The 19,268-nt window shown below is 36.6% G+C and overlaps 6 protein-coding genes across 6 annotated transcripts; 1 reads left to right on the top strand and 5 right to left on the bottom strand.

The window, feature by feature from the left end:
* Positions 1 to 3,747: 3,747 nt before the first annotated feature.
* On the bottom strand, positions 3,748 to 4,957 carry N7500_001988 (uncharacterized protein; the record flags this gene model as incomplete). Its single annotated transcript, XM_056673134.1, has 4 exons — positions 3,748 to 3,824; positions 3,899 to 3,974; positions 4,245 to 4,337; positions 4,949 to 4,957. The coding sequence occupies 4 exons, from the start codon at positions 4,955 to 4,957 to the stop codon at positions 3,748 to 3,750; spliced, it is 255 nt and encodes an 84-aa protein (XP_056536653.1).
* Positions 4,958 to 5,501: 544 nt separating this feature from the next.
* N7500_001987 (uncharacterized protein) lies at positions 5,502 to 6,208 on the bottom strand (the record flags this gene model as incomplete). Its single annotated transcript, XM_056673133.1, has 5 exons — positions 5,502 to 5,544; positions 5,643 to 5,723; positions 5,765 to 5,794; positions 5,883 to 6,005; positions 6,180 to 6,208. Coding segments are annotated over 5 exons (306 nt in total), but the record flags the coding sequence as incomplete, so codon positions are not given.
* Positions 6,209 to 8,352: 2,144 nt separating this feature from the next.
* On the top strand, positions 8,353 to 8,747 carry N7500_001986 (uncharacterized protein; the record flags this gene model as incomplete). The annotated part of the gene is made up of 2 exons (XM_056673132.1): positions 8,353 to 8,425; positions 8,628 to 8,747. Exons 1-2 carry the CDS (start codon positions 8,381 to 8,383, stop codon positions 8,745 to 8,747), a joined length of 165 nt encoding a protein of 54 aa, XP_056536651.1. The 5' UTR covers positions 8,353 to 8,380.
* Positions 8,748 to 14,845: 6,098 nt separating this feature from the next.
* N7500_001985 (sterol desaturase family protein) lies at positions 14,846 to 16,345 on the bottom strand (the record flags this gene model as incomplete). The annotated part of the gene is made up of 4 exons (XM_056673131.1): positions 14,846 to 15,404; positions 15,487 to 15,572; positions 16,150 to 16,263; positions 16,328 to 16,345. 4 exons carry the CDS (start codon positions 16,343 to 16,345, stop codon positions 14,846 to 14,848), a joined length of 777 nt encoding a protein of 258 aa, XP_056536650.1.
* A 223-nt stretch (positions 16,346 to 16,568) lies between these two features.
* On the bottom strand, positions 16,569 to 16,851 carry N7500_001984 (uncharacterized protein; the record flags this gene model as incomplete). Its single annotated transcript, XM_056673130.1, is given in 2 exon segments — positions 16,569 to 16,746; positions 16,757 to 16,851. 2 exon segments carry the CDS (start codon positions 16,849 to 16,851, stop codon positions 16,569 to 16,571), a joined length of 273 nt encoding a protein of 90 aa, XP_056536649.1.
* Positions 16,852 to 16,902: 51 nt separating this feature from the next.
* Positions 16,903 to 17,276, bottom strand: N7500_001983 (uncharacterized protein; the record flags this gene model as incomplete). Its single annotated transcript, XM_056673129.1, has 2 exons — positions 16,903 to 17,042; positions 17,087 to 17,276. 2 exons carry the CDS (start codon positions 17,274 to 17,276, stop codon positions 16,903 to 16,905), a joined length of 330 nt encoding a protein of 109 aa, XP_056536648.1.
* Between the last annotated feature and the right edge of the window lie 1,992 nt (positions 17,277 to 19,268).

Below are 19,268 nucleotides of genomic sequence, written 5' to 3'. Positions count from 1 at the left end.
GTATTATCTAGGTAGGGCTCCCGAAATTAGATTTCCTAGATTTCGATTACTTGTATATCTTCTATTTAGGCACTACCTAATATATCGTGTATAGCGATATCAGGCGATATAGCGATCCTCTCTGTATTTCCTAATCTAATATATCGCTTATTAACATTATAGTTAGTGACATACTAGTCGAGATATATACTAGGAATATTAGGCCTTACTTTTGGTAGGTCTTAGGTCTTTACCTTATAGTATAGATCCGGCGCTTTGTTTAGTCCACTCTGTGCCTTTTATAGTGGTTAGCTTTGAATAACTAAGGACTTATATTCTATACCTTCGGCCGACCTAGGTAAGTATAGAATAGACCTAAGAAACCTAAGGAGGGCCTAGGTTATAGGTAGTTTATATTCGGTCGAGAAAGAGAAAATACTTATTTTGATACCCTAAAGAATAATAGACCATAAGACCTATATATTATAATTCCTTCTTTTTAATACCGCGCTTACTAATCAAAGTTTAGGGGTATAGTATCCTATTGAAAGACCGAGATAAGTCTAGACCTTAGGGTCTAAGCGGGTCTGTATTCTGAGAAATCATACCTATAGGGGATATATTCTATCCTTTACCCCTTCGGTTACCTCCGAGGTTTCTAAGTTAGCGTATTATAGTAGGACTCTAACCAAAAATTGATCTCTATTATTTTCCTACTAGCTCGCTGTAATCTACTAGTCACTATAGAGGATCTACTTTACAACCTATCTATATATTTTTTAAGGTTTTTAGAAGCCGACCTCTCTCTAGGTATTGCGGAAACTAGCATAACTATAGTAGAGTTTATTTCGCGTGGTATAAGCTTACGCTTATAGATCCTATACCTAAATATACCACTATTTACTGTTAGGAGTAGGCTCCGGGACGCTATCCCTATATAGCAGTATATATATAATTAGCGAGCTATATTAGGTCAATAAATTTATTATTATAGATCCTATACCTGAAAAGTATTCTTTGGTGGTCTTCTCTAGCTTTAGAAGAGGAAGAATAGCTATGGATATAAGGATTAAACTATACTTATCGGTATTTTACTCTTTTCTTAGCTATTATAAAGTATATAAAAAGAATAAATTTATCTAGTCCGAAGGTTTTCGATTCCTATCGTAAGGTTTAACACTTCTACGGCTTGTGAGGCTAAGATCACCGAAGTCATACTAGGAGCCCGATATTAAATACTTATATCTGGCCATAGCGAAGGTCGACACTTATATATCTCATAGAGTTCGATTTTATAGCTATTACTAGCTTTTGTAATTTTAACTACTATATTATTATCTACGTAGGTTAGCTCTATTGATAGAGATATAAAAACGAAGACTTACCTATTTCCTGATTTGTATATTTTTTTTCGAGTTTTATGAGCGGTGTGATTATACTTAGTAGTTTTCTTATACCCTCCGAGGTTTTCGAGGATTTTTCCAAATTAACTAGGATCATAAGCTACGTAGGAAGAACAGAAAGAATAGATATGATTACCACTACTTTAGAGCTTAGTAGATATTAACTTTATTATAGAGGCTCTATACTTTTTTTATTTTGTGCGCTGGGTAATCTAAGTAGCCTTTTAGAAAAATAGCGGAGTTTATCGAGGCTAAGCTTTCTAAGTACTATTTGATAGTACTCTCTGAACTTATTAGTCGAGCTTATTGGTATATATTTAAATTCGGTATTTAAAGAGTTATTTATTATAAAGTGTTTATAAGATAAGAAGAAGAATACTTTAGGAAAGTATATAGCTTTATATTCTTTAGTGGGTAAGCCGCTATTAGATAAGGTTATTATAGGATGGGATAATCTACTAATTAGATTGCGGAGTATACTTAGGATAAGTATAGTAATAGGTCACTAGCTAAACCAACCGATATATAGGTAGGCCTTGATAGATTAAATATATCTTTAAACCTTAACTCCTAGGTCACGGAACACCTATTATATCTATACGTAGAAGTTTGTTGTTTTAGAAGGACTTTATACTAGCTTTAAGTGATCTTATCGACGTATTTCTATAGCGGGCGCGTGTCTACGTATCTATATATTTATCTATAGATAATAGTTTCACTTTAATCTTTATTAGGATTGCTCTATACACTTTAAATTAATAGTTTCGCGAACCTCGAATAATAAATACCTATATAAGGGTGCGTTAATTTCTTCGAGACTCAAACTATATTGACGAAGTAAGTTAGTATAAATCTAAACTCTAGTTGTAGAGAAATGAGAAAGAGGAGTGTGTAGAATAGAAGGATAAATAGATAATAGTACGATAGTCAAGTATTTAAAGAAAACGGATTGTCCTTTAGTCCGGATATTGGGCCTAGGATAGATATAATACTAATCGAACCTTAATCAAGCTTGAATTCTTAAGATTACTTTGGCGGTAGAGGCGGGATGCCCGGCTTCTTGACACCTATTGTATTGTATACGCCACGTCTATAAAGCTTAGCTTAGCTTGTGCTTAGTGATAGCATAGGATCTACCTACCTAGCAATGGTTTCTTTGGGGTATATTATCTATATTATAGCTTAATATTAAATAGATAGTGTAGGGTGATAAGATATAAGTATTTAAATCTCTCTATATACGAAGATATTTCTGTAAAAGCCTTCCCGATTTGCCTGAAATAATTTTTAGAATAAATGCTAGCGTGTGGTATATAATCTATATTTATAAATTGAATTCTAAAAAGTGGGTCTTATAATCTATCTAAGCTTCGGAGGATAATATAAGTCCCGAATGCCGATAATATATAGTTCTTTTTAAAGCCGACTAGCTACTTTGGGCAAAGTCTCGCTAGAATAAAACTACTATAATATTCCTAGCGTAGGATTCGAAAAACTTAAGTGGCGCTTTTGAACACTACCCCTTTCCACAATCTCGACACTCCCTTCTTCTTTTAGTGGTGCTTTAGGTTTAAGGAGAAGGATACTTAGGTAGCTTTACTATCTAAGTAACTACTACCACGAGGTTTATAGAGAGCTTATATATCGATACTACCTATCTAGTCAATAAATTATTATTTAAATTCACACTATTAATTTCCTTCTAGCTTCACTATACTTATTAATAGAAGCGAGAAAAGAGCCTAGCTTCACTACTTAAGGCTTAGCTATATAACACTTACCTAAGCGGATAGTACCTCAAAATCTAATTACTTTTTTAGTAGCACTTCTCCTATTGTACAGAGATAACTTATCGCTATATAGAAATAGTAGAGCCCTTTCTATATAGTTATATCTATAAGTATAGGTGTATTGAAAGTATATAATACTTCACTATAATCTAGATCGGCCTCTGTCTTTACGCCTTAGACTTATAGTGTTATATACCTTAATTATAATAGCCTATATAACTATATATTGATTATTTTTAATAGAGGCTCGGATTATCTATAGTTTAGTACAGATCTTAACGCATAGCTTGTGGGCTCTTATACCAAACTAATTATAGAGAGATAAAAGGTAGAAGTGCTTAATTGGTAAAAAGGATAAAAACGATTTAGAGATAAGTATCGCTATATATTGCAACAAGCTATATAAGATAAGTTCACTTTCGAGTTACTAACTGTCTGGCCCTTTTAATCAATTGTCTAGATCGTCTTAGTTTAAGGGGGACGCTATTAGTATCTAAAGGTCTACATTTACTATAAGAGCTAGAAGTTAGTATACTCGTAATACGTTTTGTGGTGCTATATGGTATTTTCTGCGCCTAAAATTGATCCGTTATCGAGAAGTTATCCGGCGTACCGGAAATAGGTTGGTTAGTGTCTTTGTATTTATTTCGATCTACTTATAGTAAAGTTTAACGAAAAGTATCTTAGGAGCTAAGGGCTATAATATACCTACTTAGCTAGTCTGACCATAGAGAGTAATAGGGTGATCTGTCACCTTAGTCGCTCTATCATTGACTGCCTTATTATCTAGGCGAAGACAATCCTACTTAACGATTCGAGGCTCTTCTAGATACTTATAGGCTAGCTACCTAGTAGGGGATAGAATAGATATAGAGTTAATACCACTACACTTATCTACTAGGGCTAGAAAGCTTTTATAGATCAATATCTCCTAGTATTCTAATATAGTTATAACTTTAGTGTCGGTAATAGAACAAAGCTACTCGGCGTTATTATAGCCCTAATCCTCGTTAGTATAAATTATAATAGGATTAGAGGCCGAGCCTAAAGGAGTAGGATTATCTCTAATTACTATAGGATTAGCCTTAGTGCCTAGCTCGGAAGAATCGATAAGTTTGTATATAGGATAGTCTAAATACTTATCGGGGATTAAAACTTCGTAACGCTAAGTTAGCAAAATCTATAATACTTCTAGAATATCCCTTACTAAAGGCCTTGTATATATTCTTTATAAAAGAGCTTATATTGACTTAGGTGGGAAGTGGAGGCGGAAACAAATACTTAATGATTGATATAGGGTAAGACTAAGGGCTATAATTATTGGAGAAATAGTGTGCGAGGAATATAGCTTTATACCTCTTATCTGGCCGATTACGCCTTGTTTAACCTTTAGGTGAAGCGGGCACCCTTGTCTAGGTCTTAACTTCAGACAGTAAGACCTAGCAAGATCGCTTCTAGACAAGGCCTATCTACCAATTGTCTCTATATCTAATATATATTGTTTAGGAATACTGTATATTAGAGTTATCGTCTAAAGGTAAATCATATAACTGGCTAGTATTACTGTAGACCTTCTTTCGCCGATCGCTGCCTCGGCTAATCCTAGTATAGTCTATATCTTCCGGAACAGAGGATTAAACATGCCTTAAGACTATTGATTATTACTACGTTATTATCCTAACTTAGGTCTCTATCATAAATACCAACTTTTGGAGGAATATATCGTAATGAAAATAGATATAGAAGCTCGGGGTTATAAAGTCTAAATTATCTTACCATAGTCATATTGTACTATATATCTTATATTCTATATCTAGGTACTCGATTGTATAGTATTCTACCTCACACTAGCCGTTAGGCTTAAGGAACCCACAAAATAGCTATAGCTGGTGCCTATATAAGGAAAATCGAAACCTTCCGGGCTTATTTATAATAGGATATTATAGATCCCTCACCCTTAATAGTAGTGGAAGATTAGATAGATAAATAATAGGTTTTATAAAAGTATATTACAATATATACAATAGCGATATATATTATAATTATATCTAGGGGGTAGTCGCTGAGACTGCTAGGTAGAGAAAGGGTTGGCACTAAATATAGATCCCTAATTAAGTGTAAAAGATTACCATATAATCTTGGAATAAACGAACTACGTAACCTAGTGACTATATATATTTTAATAACTATCTAGCTAGCTACTATAACTAAAATAGTCTTATCGGGGAATTAGTGGCGATAGTTATATAAAAGATCGGGAGACCCTTCCTAATCTAGAGGAGCTTCCTCGCGAAGTCGGTGACATTAGGCGCGATCCTTCACGGTATATCTAGTAAAGCTTGACAAAGCGGGCGACTAATTCCTTAGAAACCCTAGAAGTATAATTAGTAATCATAAAGTAAATATATTATACTTACTATATCTTGGATTTACCCACTATAAATAGACCTTCCGGACTTAAGTGAATAACTTATCTTGGCCACCATACTTATATTTCTGATAAGTGTCAGTGAGGATTTTGAACAATTTCTGTCGAATCGTAACCGGCTTTCTATTAAAACAAATAACTCTATTAGTATTAATTAATCTTACCTATTCAAAGGAGTAAGACTATATCCGGTCCTATAGTTTCGAGCTTAAATATATTTTTTGCCCAAAACCTGATTTTCTTTAGCGATTCGCGTAAAAGCTTATACTAAGAGACCTATACCGAAACTTAGCTAACTCCTCTGTTGTCTCTTTAGGGCTATTTAATATAGATTTAATATCCTGGGCTCTCTTAGTATAGATCAAAATTTTATCTCGTTTTTGACTAGATCGTTCTTCGATATAGCTAAAATAATAAGATATTAGTAATAAGTCTAGTAGGGTTTATTATATATCACTCACTTCTGTACTAGTTAATCAACGTCCTTTATATCAGGGGAGCCGCGAAGTATAGGTACTATTTCCTCTAATAATAATATAGCCTTGTTAAGAGTCTCCTAGCTTTTAATCGCTGTTTTACCTAGTGGGTCGAGGGGTAGATCCCTTAGCCTATAAAGGAATTATGGCTAGGCAATTATCTATGGCGAAAGATATAGCCTAGAATCATTAAGCGAATATTTCGACGTATACTACAACCCTTGTGATTGACTTAACTATATAGTAGATAGCTGCTTAAAAGAAGACCTATATATATTAAAGGAATAATATTGTCTATATATACTAATATAATAACCCTCTTACTCAAATTTATGACTCTCTGGCTAACCGTACAAGTTAGATATTGCTATATAGTCGGGACTCCTATCGATAAATATTGTGCTTAATACCCTATATCTATTGAGCTTAGCTTATCTTGGTTAGAAACCTCCAAAAAAAAACAAGATAAGATATATAAGACCTATAGAGTTTTAGATATATTCCCTACGCTTAGAGATTTTAGGTAAGATGATCTTTCTATATAAGTATATCAATAAATATCACAATAAGGCGTGCGGATTTGTATACCTAAGCGTTATAGAGCCATAGGCGATAGTAGAATACACACAGAGTAAGTATAAACTAACTAAAAAGAAAGGACGCACTAGCTAGTTATATAGATCCTATATCAAAGAGAAATTCGATTAATATCTTTCATAGTTAGGATTTATAGGAAATTGACTCTTTAATATATCTTCTATAATATAATATATAAACTAAAGTCTTTCTAGTTAAGTCTCTAGCTATATACTTTTCTTAATATCCAAATTGCTCATAAGATAACGTTAAAGGTCCTCCCTATTATTCTAATAAAGTATACAGTTAACTAACATATATATCTCGCTAGGGGGCAATATATCTATTATCAAAAGACTATATAGCATAACCATACCTTCTAACCCTATATTAGTAACACTTAACCCTATAAGACCTTTAATAAATTTTGGAGGTATATATCCTATACTCTTTAATAGAATATTAGACAGTAGACAAGTAGTGATAGGTCTATTATATATATATAGCGCTATAGAGACAATATAAGTAGTAATATCGCTATATTTAATCAAGAACTAAGGGTTTCTTATTCCACTATCTAAATATTTAGTTTATTGAATTTATATTAAGCTAGAAACGATATATAGAATTGGCTTATAAGATATAATAATTTTTCAGCGATAGGTTCCATGATAAGGTATTATCTATGCGACTTTAGGAAAAAGAAATATATATAGGCAATTAGTTTCGGTGACTATATACTTTATAGATTTCTAGGGTTCCTTCCTATTAATAAGAATAAGATTTCTGTAAAGGCGAAACACTAAAGTATTTCTGTGTACTAACTCTAGCTAAATATATAATATATTCATAAGTTATCTATTAATAGCTGCTATAGTTTAATCAATTTTCTACCTCGCTAAGCACTCCCTTAAGGTAAGCTCTATAAAGCGATTAATATAGATTGCTTTATATACGATTAATGAGACGATAGTAGCCGTTGTCTTCGATTAGAATAAAAGAATCGTAGTAGGCTCTTATATTAAGCACCCTTGATAGGACCTGATATTTCGTTTTAAGGCGATCACGAATTCGTCGTCTAGTTAGACACTTAAGAGTGAGCTTCGATAATATATCTATTATTGTTTTATAGGTCAGAATAGGTATAGGATTCTCTATAGGGTATTTCAATATATATTTATAGATAATCTATTAGTTTTCCACAATTATATCGCTTATTCTATTATAGGCTAAATAATATTAGTATATAGAAATTCAACAGCTATACTTTATTATATACTATACCTTTATATAGCAATTAGCGAGGAAACGAGCTTATATTAAAAGTATTCGACTCTAAAACCATAGGGCGAAGGGTTTATATCTTTTATAATCCTTTGATAGAATAAGCGCTCTTAGAGGAATTAGTAAATAGGCAATTAGAGATAGTGTAAGGTTAGAATTATCTTAAATCGGTAGATCTATTTAGTTAATCTCTAAATTATATGAAGTAGGACTCTATCTAGTGGGCCGGTGCGTTTCGCTAAGCTAAGCCCTACGTAACTTCGGCCACGATATACGTGAGGTTACGTGTAGACTTAGTGGGGCTGTCCTCTGATTGAGTTATATAGAGATATAGTCTTACCTTTCGGGTAGGCCTATAGATCACGACCCCTCTACTTGTCTACCTAACTCTTATAAAATATAAATATCAACCCTAGTCGGCTAGACAGGGCCACCTTTTCCGAAATGCGACTTAAACTAATCCCTGAAAGTTCGAAGAAAATTATCGATGTTATAAGGGCACTTATCGCGAAAGATAAGATAGACCACTTGAAGGAGGATATAAGAGGATAGCTATATAGTGGTAAGAGCTTCACCGAATTAGTAGTCTTATTACGGAAAGAGATAAGGGAGGAACTTTAATATCAAGATATCAACGTGAGAATATTAATTTTGTTGTTAAATAAAGAGTCGCTAATCGGTTACCTTATAGGTGATCTTCTACACTATACAATATTTCTTTAAAGGGGCGAATATAACCCCTTCCGATCTAACTAAACGACTATTAGTTATCCTAATTAGCGGAACTTCCACCCTTTTGCCTAGCGGCTAGCTACCAATTAATACTTATTACTATATCGATAACACACTAACACTTTCTGGTGAAGATATTAATATTATTTTTGTTGTATATAAAGTGAACAATTAGTATGCTATATAGTGAGAAATAGAAATAAAAGGCATAGATTAATATTTATATATTAAGAAATAGGTTAAGGTAAAGATATATGCCTCAATAACAAACAGATTATTGTATTATCTCTTTACAGAGTCGCGTAGCTTCCGCTTTCTTGCCCAGTATGGCCATACTCGGTCTGTATGGTATCTTTGAAATAGATATATAGGTTTTCGGAATTTTTGAGAATCTCTTCTGTGTCTATATGAAAGTTTGGATCTTAGAGAATATCCTAATCCTAAAGAGGGTCGAAATCCTAGAAAATATTATAATCTTATAAGGGGTCAAAATCTTGAAATAAAGAGTAATTACACAGTAGATTTTAAAAGTTAGAAGACAAGATATAATTGATTAGTTCGGTGGTAGGATAGTTAGATAAACCTAACTCGGCGTGGATCGGTGTTGTTAAGGTATCGTTAAAACCTAGTTCGGTATTGGTACTTACTACTATAGTGTTAGTGAGGTTAATCCTAGCTGTATCCCTCGATAAAGGAGGTAACAACACTCGCTTAGATAGCGGTTATTCGTTTACTATTTATATATAAGCTTAAACAACTTCATAATAGTCGGCACATTCGCCTCACTATTGCGATTAGTTTATAGGAACTTTTCTCTACTCGATTCTATCCCTAAAACTGGACTCTAGAAGATCACTTAAAATAATATTAATATAGGCCAGAAGAAGTTGTTATACGACGTCGACTTATAATTATAATTACTTTGTAGTTTATTGAACTAAGGGCTTAGATCTCGTATAATATCGATTAGATATATCTTCTAACTTAGAAGCTTGATAATTTCGTTGTCTAAACCAAGTTTTTGCGCGAAGCCTTGTATTTTATCGAAGCGAAATCTCCGAAACTGATCAATCTAGAGGCTAATAATAGCGGAAATTGTAGTGGGTATATTTGGTAGATTCTCTTCGCCGTGGTAGTGGGTGGTAATAATTTTCTTAAAGACTATATACTTAAGACTAGCTACTAAGGATCTTATATAAAGTTCTCTAGTGGCTACGGAATCCTTAGTGGCTACAAGATCCTTAGTCGCTACGAGATCCTTAGTGCTAATATTGAAGATATTAGCGCGAGAAGATTTAGAAGGCTCTGAAGTAATAGTCTCTTAGTAAAGCGCGTCGAGTTTTGTTAGAGAGACACTATTATCCTATTACTGTTTTGTGAACTCTAGAGCTATCGACCTAAGTGTAAGAACCCTCTAGAGCTTAGCCCTAGATCTAAGTGCCTTATCTCCTTCGATACGCCTTATATACTCTAATCGAGGGTCCTTATCAGAGTTTCGCTTACGTGATAGTAGGTCACTCTCTTAAACAAGACCCTAAATCTGTGGTACTAATTTTTTGACGCCCTTTAGTAGTGGAGTGATATAATCTAGGCGAGTAGGAACTTCTTCCTTAGACGTGGCACTAGACAATTCTATTACTAGTATAGACTAGGCACCCTAGGAAGGTACTTCTAGGCCACAAACGTAAGGTGTTTGTGGAGATAATAGATCGGTCTTATCACCAAGTGTCGTAGATCTAGTAGATTGTAAAAATCGGGGTGAATATAGAGGAGATAGTACGCTCTAGTTTTCCTCGGGAAATAAGTGATAATCTTTAAACCTAGTCGCCTAAAAACGTTGTGGAGAGATTGGACCTAACTCGACGGCTTACCCCTAACGTATTGTCCGCTTTGTATATTAGGATCTCCTAGGTAAATATAGAGGAGATAGTACACTTCCTAGGTCTTTAGGAGTTGTTCGGAAACTAGAGCTTAGATTATAAAGATAATCGCTGATTCTTCTGAAAGTTAGAATAGTCTGTTCTATATATAACTAAAGACTAGTATTAGATATATTGCGAATTATCTCTAGGGCTACTAGTAGATCTATTATAACGAAAATATAGAAATATATAGTAAAGAGTAACGGTTTAGTCTAGAGTTAGGCTTACTCTTAAGTTTTTGCTAGAAGCCTAGACCCATAGTCGATATTACGAATTATGGGTAAGGCTTAGCCCACAATCGAGTTTCCCACTTTTAGACCTACACTTTAGTGTTTAATAACTAAGTATAGGTCCGTTATAGAATAATTAGCTAGCCTATATCTACCACATACTCGCGACACGCGATAGATAAGTAGCTAAAGAATAAAATATCGGTACAAGAGACACCACAACTATTTTTACTATAGCCCCTAATAAATCTTAACCTAATAAACTCCTAGATAGTGGGATAAATCCGAGACCCTATAGCCTATATCACAAAGTTTGTGAAAGACTATATGATAGAACTCCTAAACCCCTTAAGTTTAATATATCTAGTATACTAACCTAAGAAGGTAGTAAATTTTGATTCGAGATTAATTAATAATAGTTTCTATATTTCCTTGCGGGGTCTAAGTGTCTTTAGTATAATAGATAGTATAAGGCGCTAAGTGATTAGATATTAGTTTTAGAACTAATATTACTTTGTGTATAGCTTCCGACTAAACAGCTAATTAGTCGGTGTCTTTTAATTCTAAGCTTCATAAAGTATAAATTAATATAGAGTTAGCCTTACTCTATTTTTCGCGATAAGCCTAGAACTATACTCAATATTACGGCCTACAACTAAGGCTTAAACCTATTCGACGTGGTATACTTCTTATAGCCCCTAACCTAGCTTTTTACAAAATCTAGCATGATATTTTAAATTTAGATAGATAAGAAAGACTATATTCGCTAAATTATTAGTGCCCCGATCAATATAGTAAGAAATAGCCGGCTAAACCCTATAAGCGAGTCTAATCGCAAGCGCTTCTATAATTTCACGTTTGGTTGTTGGTTATAAATTAGAGGTATTCCCTTTCGTTTACAACAATTAATTTCACTATATTATAAGAAGTTTTCTATTAGATTGTTAGTATCTCTCGATTTATTGCTAGACATTTACTAACTTTAAAAATAGTTAACAGTATATATAGTATTTAGGTTACAATAACTATCTTCGCTTACGGACATAGAGAAACGAGAAAAGAACCATATCCCTATCCTAAGAATCACGCGGAGCTATAGCCTAAGGTGTAAATAGGTAGCTCTTATAACCGTCGAGATAAATATCCTAGCTACCGAGGAGCTTCTAATAGACACTAGGTGTATAGCGGTAAGTATCTACACACTTAGGCTATAAGCTTCGTTATTGACTTAAATATTCTTCGAGAAACCACTCTAGTGAAAGTTTCTCTTTTAACCAGTATTTAGGTTCTATTTTCGATATTATACTAATAATATTAGTCGCTAACTCGTCGAGATTGTACTATTGCACCGTAGACCCCTAGGCCTCTTTGTCAATAAGTTATTTAGGGTAGGAGACTTATCTAGCTCTATATATAATATAGTCTTTGTACTTCCCTCCTATCTATAATTTCCTAGTAACCTTAAGAGGCAGAATATAGGTTATTCCTATGTTAAATATCTTGGATCTATTTAGTTTTATAAATATAGAAGAAAACGAACACAAATAGAAGGAAGGATATAATAGAGGCTTAAGTATATAAAACCTTTTAATTAACTAGTTATCCTAAGTCTAAAAGATTATATATAGTATTAATTACTTAGCTATAAAAGTACTTTAAGAATTCACGCTAAATATCATTCTCTATATAGAGAGTAAGCCTACAATTATTTTCTATATATAGGTATATTATAGCTAGTAAAACGTAATTCGGTATCTCTATCTAAACTATAGCAATCTACTAATACTTATAACTGATCTCCTAAAAGTATACTATCAAGTATATAGCCTAAAGATCGTATTAGTTATTAAAAGAGATATATATTATATAATTGTTGATTCTTACCAATATTATTCTCTTATCTTTTTCTCTATACTCTAATTCGCTCTCTTAGTAAAGCAATAGGCTCTAGGTGTATTGAGGTATTATAAACCGCTTAGTCGATATAAGCGTTAAGTGTATAAAGGTTCTCTAGTATCTCTAAGGTACTACTATATTGTCTAAGCTAAATATTTCGAATAATCGTATTAATACCTAGATGATTGGTATATATACTAGGCAAAATCAGTATACCGTCCCTATTAATAGAAAGCTTAGGTTTGATTCTATACTTAAATTAATAAATAAGCGAGCCTATTGTAAATATATTAGTTACCTCCGATAGAATTAGTAAAGGGCTATTAACTAGAAGCGGGAGATCCTAGATGACTAGGTTTGATTGGCTAAAGGGGCTAGCGGCACTAAAATCACAAAGAATAGCAGAGCCTCGATTATCGAAGAGTATATTATTAATTCGTATATCTCTATAGGCTATTCTAAGCTTATAAAGGTAGCAAAGAGTATTAGTGATATTGTAATACCATCGAATTCGAGTAGACTATAAGGATATTTTACCTACCGGTAGCGGCTAATATCTACGGAGATATATCCCCTCGGCTTAATCGGTATCGATAGGTTTAATAATATAAGGATATAGCCACTATTAAAGTAATCGTAAAACAAACTATTTATCTTACAACAAACTAGAGTGAAAAATAGTATCTAAGGTATAGTGGTACCGGTCGCTACCAGAAGCGTTACGCCTAGGTTCTTCGAAAATACAATAATTCTTAAGGACTATCTCCTTGTTAATTTTGTAGACTTAACCAGTAGCTCCTATACCCAATATTTTCAAATTAGACTAAAACAGTGGCCGTATAGTATAGGTGATATAGTCCGATAAGGCAACACCGACCGTATCAATAGACTCGGGATCACTCGATCTTTAAGAGTTAGATAGATAAGTTTTAATAAATAACGGAATTATACTAGATAAGAATCCGAACGTACCTTTAATAAAGGATAGCTAGACCTCCCGCACAGCGGAGAAATAGTTCTAGAGATAGAATAGTATTTTAACGGCACCATGAAATCAGGAGAGTTTAGGAATCCACTAGGAAAGTAGTAAATATAGAGCTATATCATATAACCAATCTCTATATTAGCTACAAAGAAACGAACTTAGCCAAATTTGCTGCCTAATAGAAAAGGCGACGATATTCTATCGGAGTATATAGACCGGTATACTAGGGATAGGTTATATAGTAATTTTGAATTAGTAATCCGCTATCTATATAAATTACTAGGAAAACGGATACTATAATACAGAGATTTTAACACCATTAATTGGACTTATATATTTTAGGATACTATTGTATTTAATATGTTCGAAGAACCTATAGGTGTCGATCACATGACTTTTAACCTAATTTGAATCACCGACTTAACAATACCCTCCTATTTAGCTCTTTGATTGGTGTACAAAATATTGTCAATTTTTGTTTAAAGACAAAGTAAATTAAAAAATTAAAAAATAAATTCAAGTAGCGAGCTATAAAATCAATTTGGATAAGTTAAGGTAGACTAAGGCTACTTATATTAATCTATAATCTTTAAGTAAACCTATAGGCATTATAAAGGACGTTCAATCTCCAACCTATTTATGATTAGGGAATAAGACCCCGCATATTTATCATTAGGAGGAATTCCAGATATATAATATAATTAGCGGGGCATTGAGAAGGAAGTGGCGATATACAGATACCAAGACACCTAGAGTTTCAAGAGGAACTAGATAGTCTAATGATCTACATTATAGCTTAGCCAAGAAGAGGGTTAGTACGGCAGTCGCGCGACGCGGATGATTCTCACCCCGATTCTCACCCTGTCTATAGTGCACTCACCCTTGTCACCCCCGGTCGCGCGACCGTAAAGCGGCGCTCACCCATTTCTCACCCGGGCGACACCTACCGAACTACTGACCGCACATAAGCCACACGCCGGTGAGTTAGTAGTTGGGTGGGTGACCACCAGCGAATCCTCACTGTTGTATGTTTTATTTTTTTGGACCTATCTCTGATCAACTATGTAGGTAGGTATCATCCTTCAAATGCGACAAATAATAATGGACGCATAGAATTGGCAGACCGTCACTGCTAACGTTCAAATCATTGTGTCTTGTTTGCCTTCACCTTTTTCCCTCTTCGGCGCTTCAGGGCATCCGGGGTGTATTCAGTGTCAAGGAGGTAGTCCCACCAGCGGAAGCTGCTTGAGTAGTTCCCAATGAATTTCTCATGGTGGAGGTCGTGATGATCAGCACCAGCCCAGAAAGGTAAGAAATGGTGAAGACTCCAAGGAAATTCGTAGCCACTGTGGGCATCGATAGCCTGGAACAAGCGCAACACAATCCAGATATACATAGTGAGAATATGTAGATTACCGGTGAAAGCACACCAGAGGATCGGGGAACTGACTGTCCCGAAGCCGAGAATCATCACTTCAATAGGGGAAGCATATTCGGCGGCCAAACCAAATGGTGCGGAATACTGATGGTGAACTTTATGAATAGCCCTGTAGAGTGGACCCCAATGAAGAGCTCGGTGGAAAAAATAGTGCCAAGTGTCCTCCATCACGAAAAATATTGCAATCTGATATGTCATAGTCCAGGGAGATGGAAAAGGAATCGAAGTTGATAGACCGCAGAACTGGGCCATTGGGTGGAAAAACCTAGAAGAGCCGTTAACTACTAAATCAGGCCCGAGAGACAAACGTCCGATAGAATACCACTCCGTCGAGGGTAGGAACATACCAGATTTGAGGAAGTTCAACGGTGAAGTGGCTCAGAAGCACAAACTTAGCGCAGTTCCATTGCTCGCGTAATGAAGGGACTTTGCTCTAGAGCAGAATATTAGTTTCGATGGCGCCTGGAATTGGGTTGATTTCGGCTAGTGCCAGGTGTTAGGCTTGCGACTTGCACTTTGAATCTTATATCTGTTGAAGAAACCTAAGCTATCGATGAAGATCCACGGAAGACAGCGGCCGAAGTAGAATAGCTCGTGGATAACGAAGGACATAATGCCGGTAGCTAGGACATCATTCTGCATCCACGTATACCATGCGACCCACAATCTCTCCACTACACTCAGGTGGGTATTGGATTGAGTGATATCCTGATATTGGCTCCAATAGGTACCTGGGGGGAGTATGGTAGAATTCCTAGGACCAAAAGGGTTAATATATAACAAATTCCACAAAAAGCGGAGGAGAGATAGACATTGTGGTCCCTAGTAGATCTTAAATAAGAGAGAAGAAGCAGAGGCTAAGTAAGAGAAGGAGAAGACTATTTTGTGAAGGGGTAAGAAGAGAAAGGATCTAGGGCAGAGTACTATATAGGGCTCGGCTGGCTATCGGCCTGTCTGTGGCCTGACCTTTGCGGCGCTGATGACTGGTGTGTTCCGGCTCCCGGTCTTACCACTTCGGGAATGGCCTGCTCCGAGTTATCGAAAGCAGTACTGGTTCTTACAGTATTTGCAAAATCTGGTAGGGCCACGAAAAATTTCCGCAGTCGTTCACCCGGTGCCGCAACCTGTAATTACGGTAATCTCCTCGATTGTATACACGGGCCCTTAAGTTATTAGTAGGTGACTTACAGTGGGTCCGTGTCCCATCCTTATAGAAATGACTGCTATAGCTTCGTGATTCGACTCTCCGCTATAGAGAGACTGTCCTGTATGTGGATCGCAAAGGTGAGATAGATTTGAATGCAGTTTCCGGTCGAAATTCGCGTTTCGCCCCAAGCGTAGCCCTGACCTATCAGGGTGTCTTGCATCCTCGCTCGCTCAATCATCCAATCCTATTCATGGCGAAGCATCGTGTGTCAAAAAAAAATCATCACAGCTTCGCAAAAGGGCACTCGACCCTTCTTTCCGCGATCAACTTCGCCATTGACACTTCAAACTCCACCTCGCCCTTGCCCACCCATCGCTCAGGTCCCACATCCCTCGCCACATACCCCTCGGGTTGGAACCCCTTCCCAGGCCGCTGGACCCCAGCGAAGCAGAAATGTGGGCTCGACATACCAGGGTTCAGCATCAAAGCGCGTGAAATTGATCCGACCGGTTTTGGTATTTGTCTTCTTGAAGGTGTAGCGAAGAAAGGCCGGGCGCGGGGGCATGCAGTGTTTGATAATGTTTTTGCGGATGGTGAAGATGGTGAAGATGGCTCTTCAGCAGGGAGCGAGGACGCGGGGATACATCATCGCTTTCCGGAGCCGTTTGTCCAGGAGGGCGGTGACAAATTTCTTGCCCGCGTTATGCAAGAGCTTCGGCAGGGTATAGTTGAGCAGATCCGTAGTGTGGTCGGCGACTAGGTTACAATTGGTATTCGGAACCATGTGCTGCGACTCGAACTCTTCGACCCAGGTTGCGAGTTCGTTGAGCTAATGCAATCCCTCCCTGGATCCGGGTTTGTACGACGGAAGGCATTCGTACGAAATGCCCGACTATGAGACCAAACAGCCTCATTGACGACCACTCGCAAGACCCGGGAAGTGCGCAGTAATCGTTGCAGTTGGACCAACTTACAAGCACAAAGCCCCATCTCGTTTAGCTTCCTCCATTCGTACTGCTCAATCTAGCGCTTCGGCTCCAAGGCCAAGACATTGAGGGTATACATCATGTCGTCGTTGCTGATCTTGCCGACTTTCTGGTAATGGCTGTGAAGGAATTGATTACACTTTTCTTTTATTTTATAAGTACTTGATATAGTATTTAGCTAGCTCTCCTCCTTTAGCCACTCTTTTATATCTCTTATCGAGACCTTTCTCGATATTTTCGTTAGAGCTATAGGTCCGTAGATTAACTACTATGGTAGAGAGCAGTCATGTGTGGGCCTGTATAGCTGCCTATAGTCCCTAGAGATACAATTCTTATGTTTGAAATAAGCTTTTAGGATCTCAAAAGCTTTATTTTTAATATAGAGAAACTGGCTAAAAATATAGAGATACGTCCACTTGTATGACGATGAAAAGCCTTGTTTTTGATATGTAGAAACCGACCAAAAAAATGGAGATACCCCTCTTTGTATGGCGATGAAAAGCCTCATTTTTGACACTTCTCAACTGGCGACACCAGCGGCACCTGGGTATCTTGATTATCAAGGCATATGTAATAGTAATTCAAGTATTTCATATCCCTGCCGTTTTTAAATAAGGCATTCAGGCATTCAATCCCCCCCAAAACGGGGTTTGAACCCTGATAGCTATACCGCTTCATAAGTAGGTAGCTATACGTAAAATATTTCCTCTGCCGGGTGGGGCTTTCCTATCTCAGCTGCCGCCGCTTTCACGAGGGCGCTCAGAGTCAGGCTCACTGAGTAAATTTCAGTCCGGGGGACGATCTCACATTTCTTGTTTATTGGTATATTTTGCGATACGGCATATTGGATCTATATTATATGGGCAGAAGTTGTTGCAGAGTCGGGATTATCTTCATTCTTCGATTGGACGTGAGCTGGAGGCTTTTCATGCACGGTAGATTGTCACTAGCGCTCCAAAGCCCACACAAATGAGCCTGGGTCGAAGGCGCAAAATACAGCCCATATCCCATTCGTGGGGGCCGATAAGCCCCCCATTTTAGCGAATCTAGGGGGTTCAACTAACATCTTATAATCGCTATGTTCTAGTCTTTCACTTGTTGTATATAAATACTACTAAAAAGTCCTGTAAGAAAGGCACCATAAGGCCATAAGCGGCCGTCTACTCTTGTATATGGCAATGAAGTGAATCACGTGTCTCGAAATATTTGTATTTTTTGGTGCTTTTTGGATCCCAATATGCCTCTATTCAACGCCCAGTGGGCCCGAATATAGGGCCCAGAATCCAACCCCTCAGTGGGCTGAGTCGGATTGAGCTTTGAGCTTTGTGGGCTTTGCGGAGCTCTAATTGTCACGTATTCACTCACCTCAAGCTCTTAACAATATGCATGGACAACATCACCCATGCCCTTCACAAATATTCGTGGACTGACGAGTAGCTGAGTATATGATATCATCAACTCTTGCTCACAGTATCACCGTCTGAAACCGGAAATTCTTCGACTATCATTCTTCCTATAAGCTTGGCTACTGGGCTAAAACAATGTAATTATTCGGTCTTTTCTTTACTATGTCCTGCACCAATGTAGTTTAGCTAGCCAAGTGATCCTTTGTTGACAATGGTCAGTTTCACAAGTGTGTATGCGAAAAGTAATGGTCTACCTGCGCTAGCCGATTGTGTGGAGCTGATTGGGATTTGTTGAAGATCTTGTGTATTTGGAGTGTTGAAGCGGCGATGTCCAGCCGATGCAATCAAACATCACACTTTAACTCATGCAGCTCTATTCGTCTTTCCAGAGGCTAGCGTATTCCCCAAGACCATGGCATGAATGCGGACAATTGCACTATCTAAATCCCCCCAGACAATTACTAGATCAATGATGATACAGGATTGAGGGTATATTTGTGCATTTATGGTGTTTATCAATCGCTATCCAAAAAATATTGGGATCGGCACTCTTTCAATTTACCAACAGCTGGATCTAGGATGCGGGAAGG

Source organism: Penicillium coprophilum (assembly GCF_028826855.1).
Source record: "Penicillium coprophilum strain IBT 35676 chromosome Unknown utg000002l_segment0_segment0, whole genome shotgun sequence".
Taxonomy (NCBI): Eukaryota; Fungi; Ascomycota; class Eurotiomycetes; order Eurotiales; family Aspergillaceae; genus Penicillium; species Penicillium coprophilum.
The sequence above is the reverse complement of the archived record's forward strand: the minus strand, read 5'-3'. Positions and strand labels throughout refer to the sequence as shown.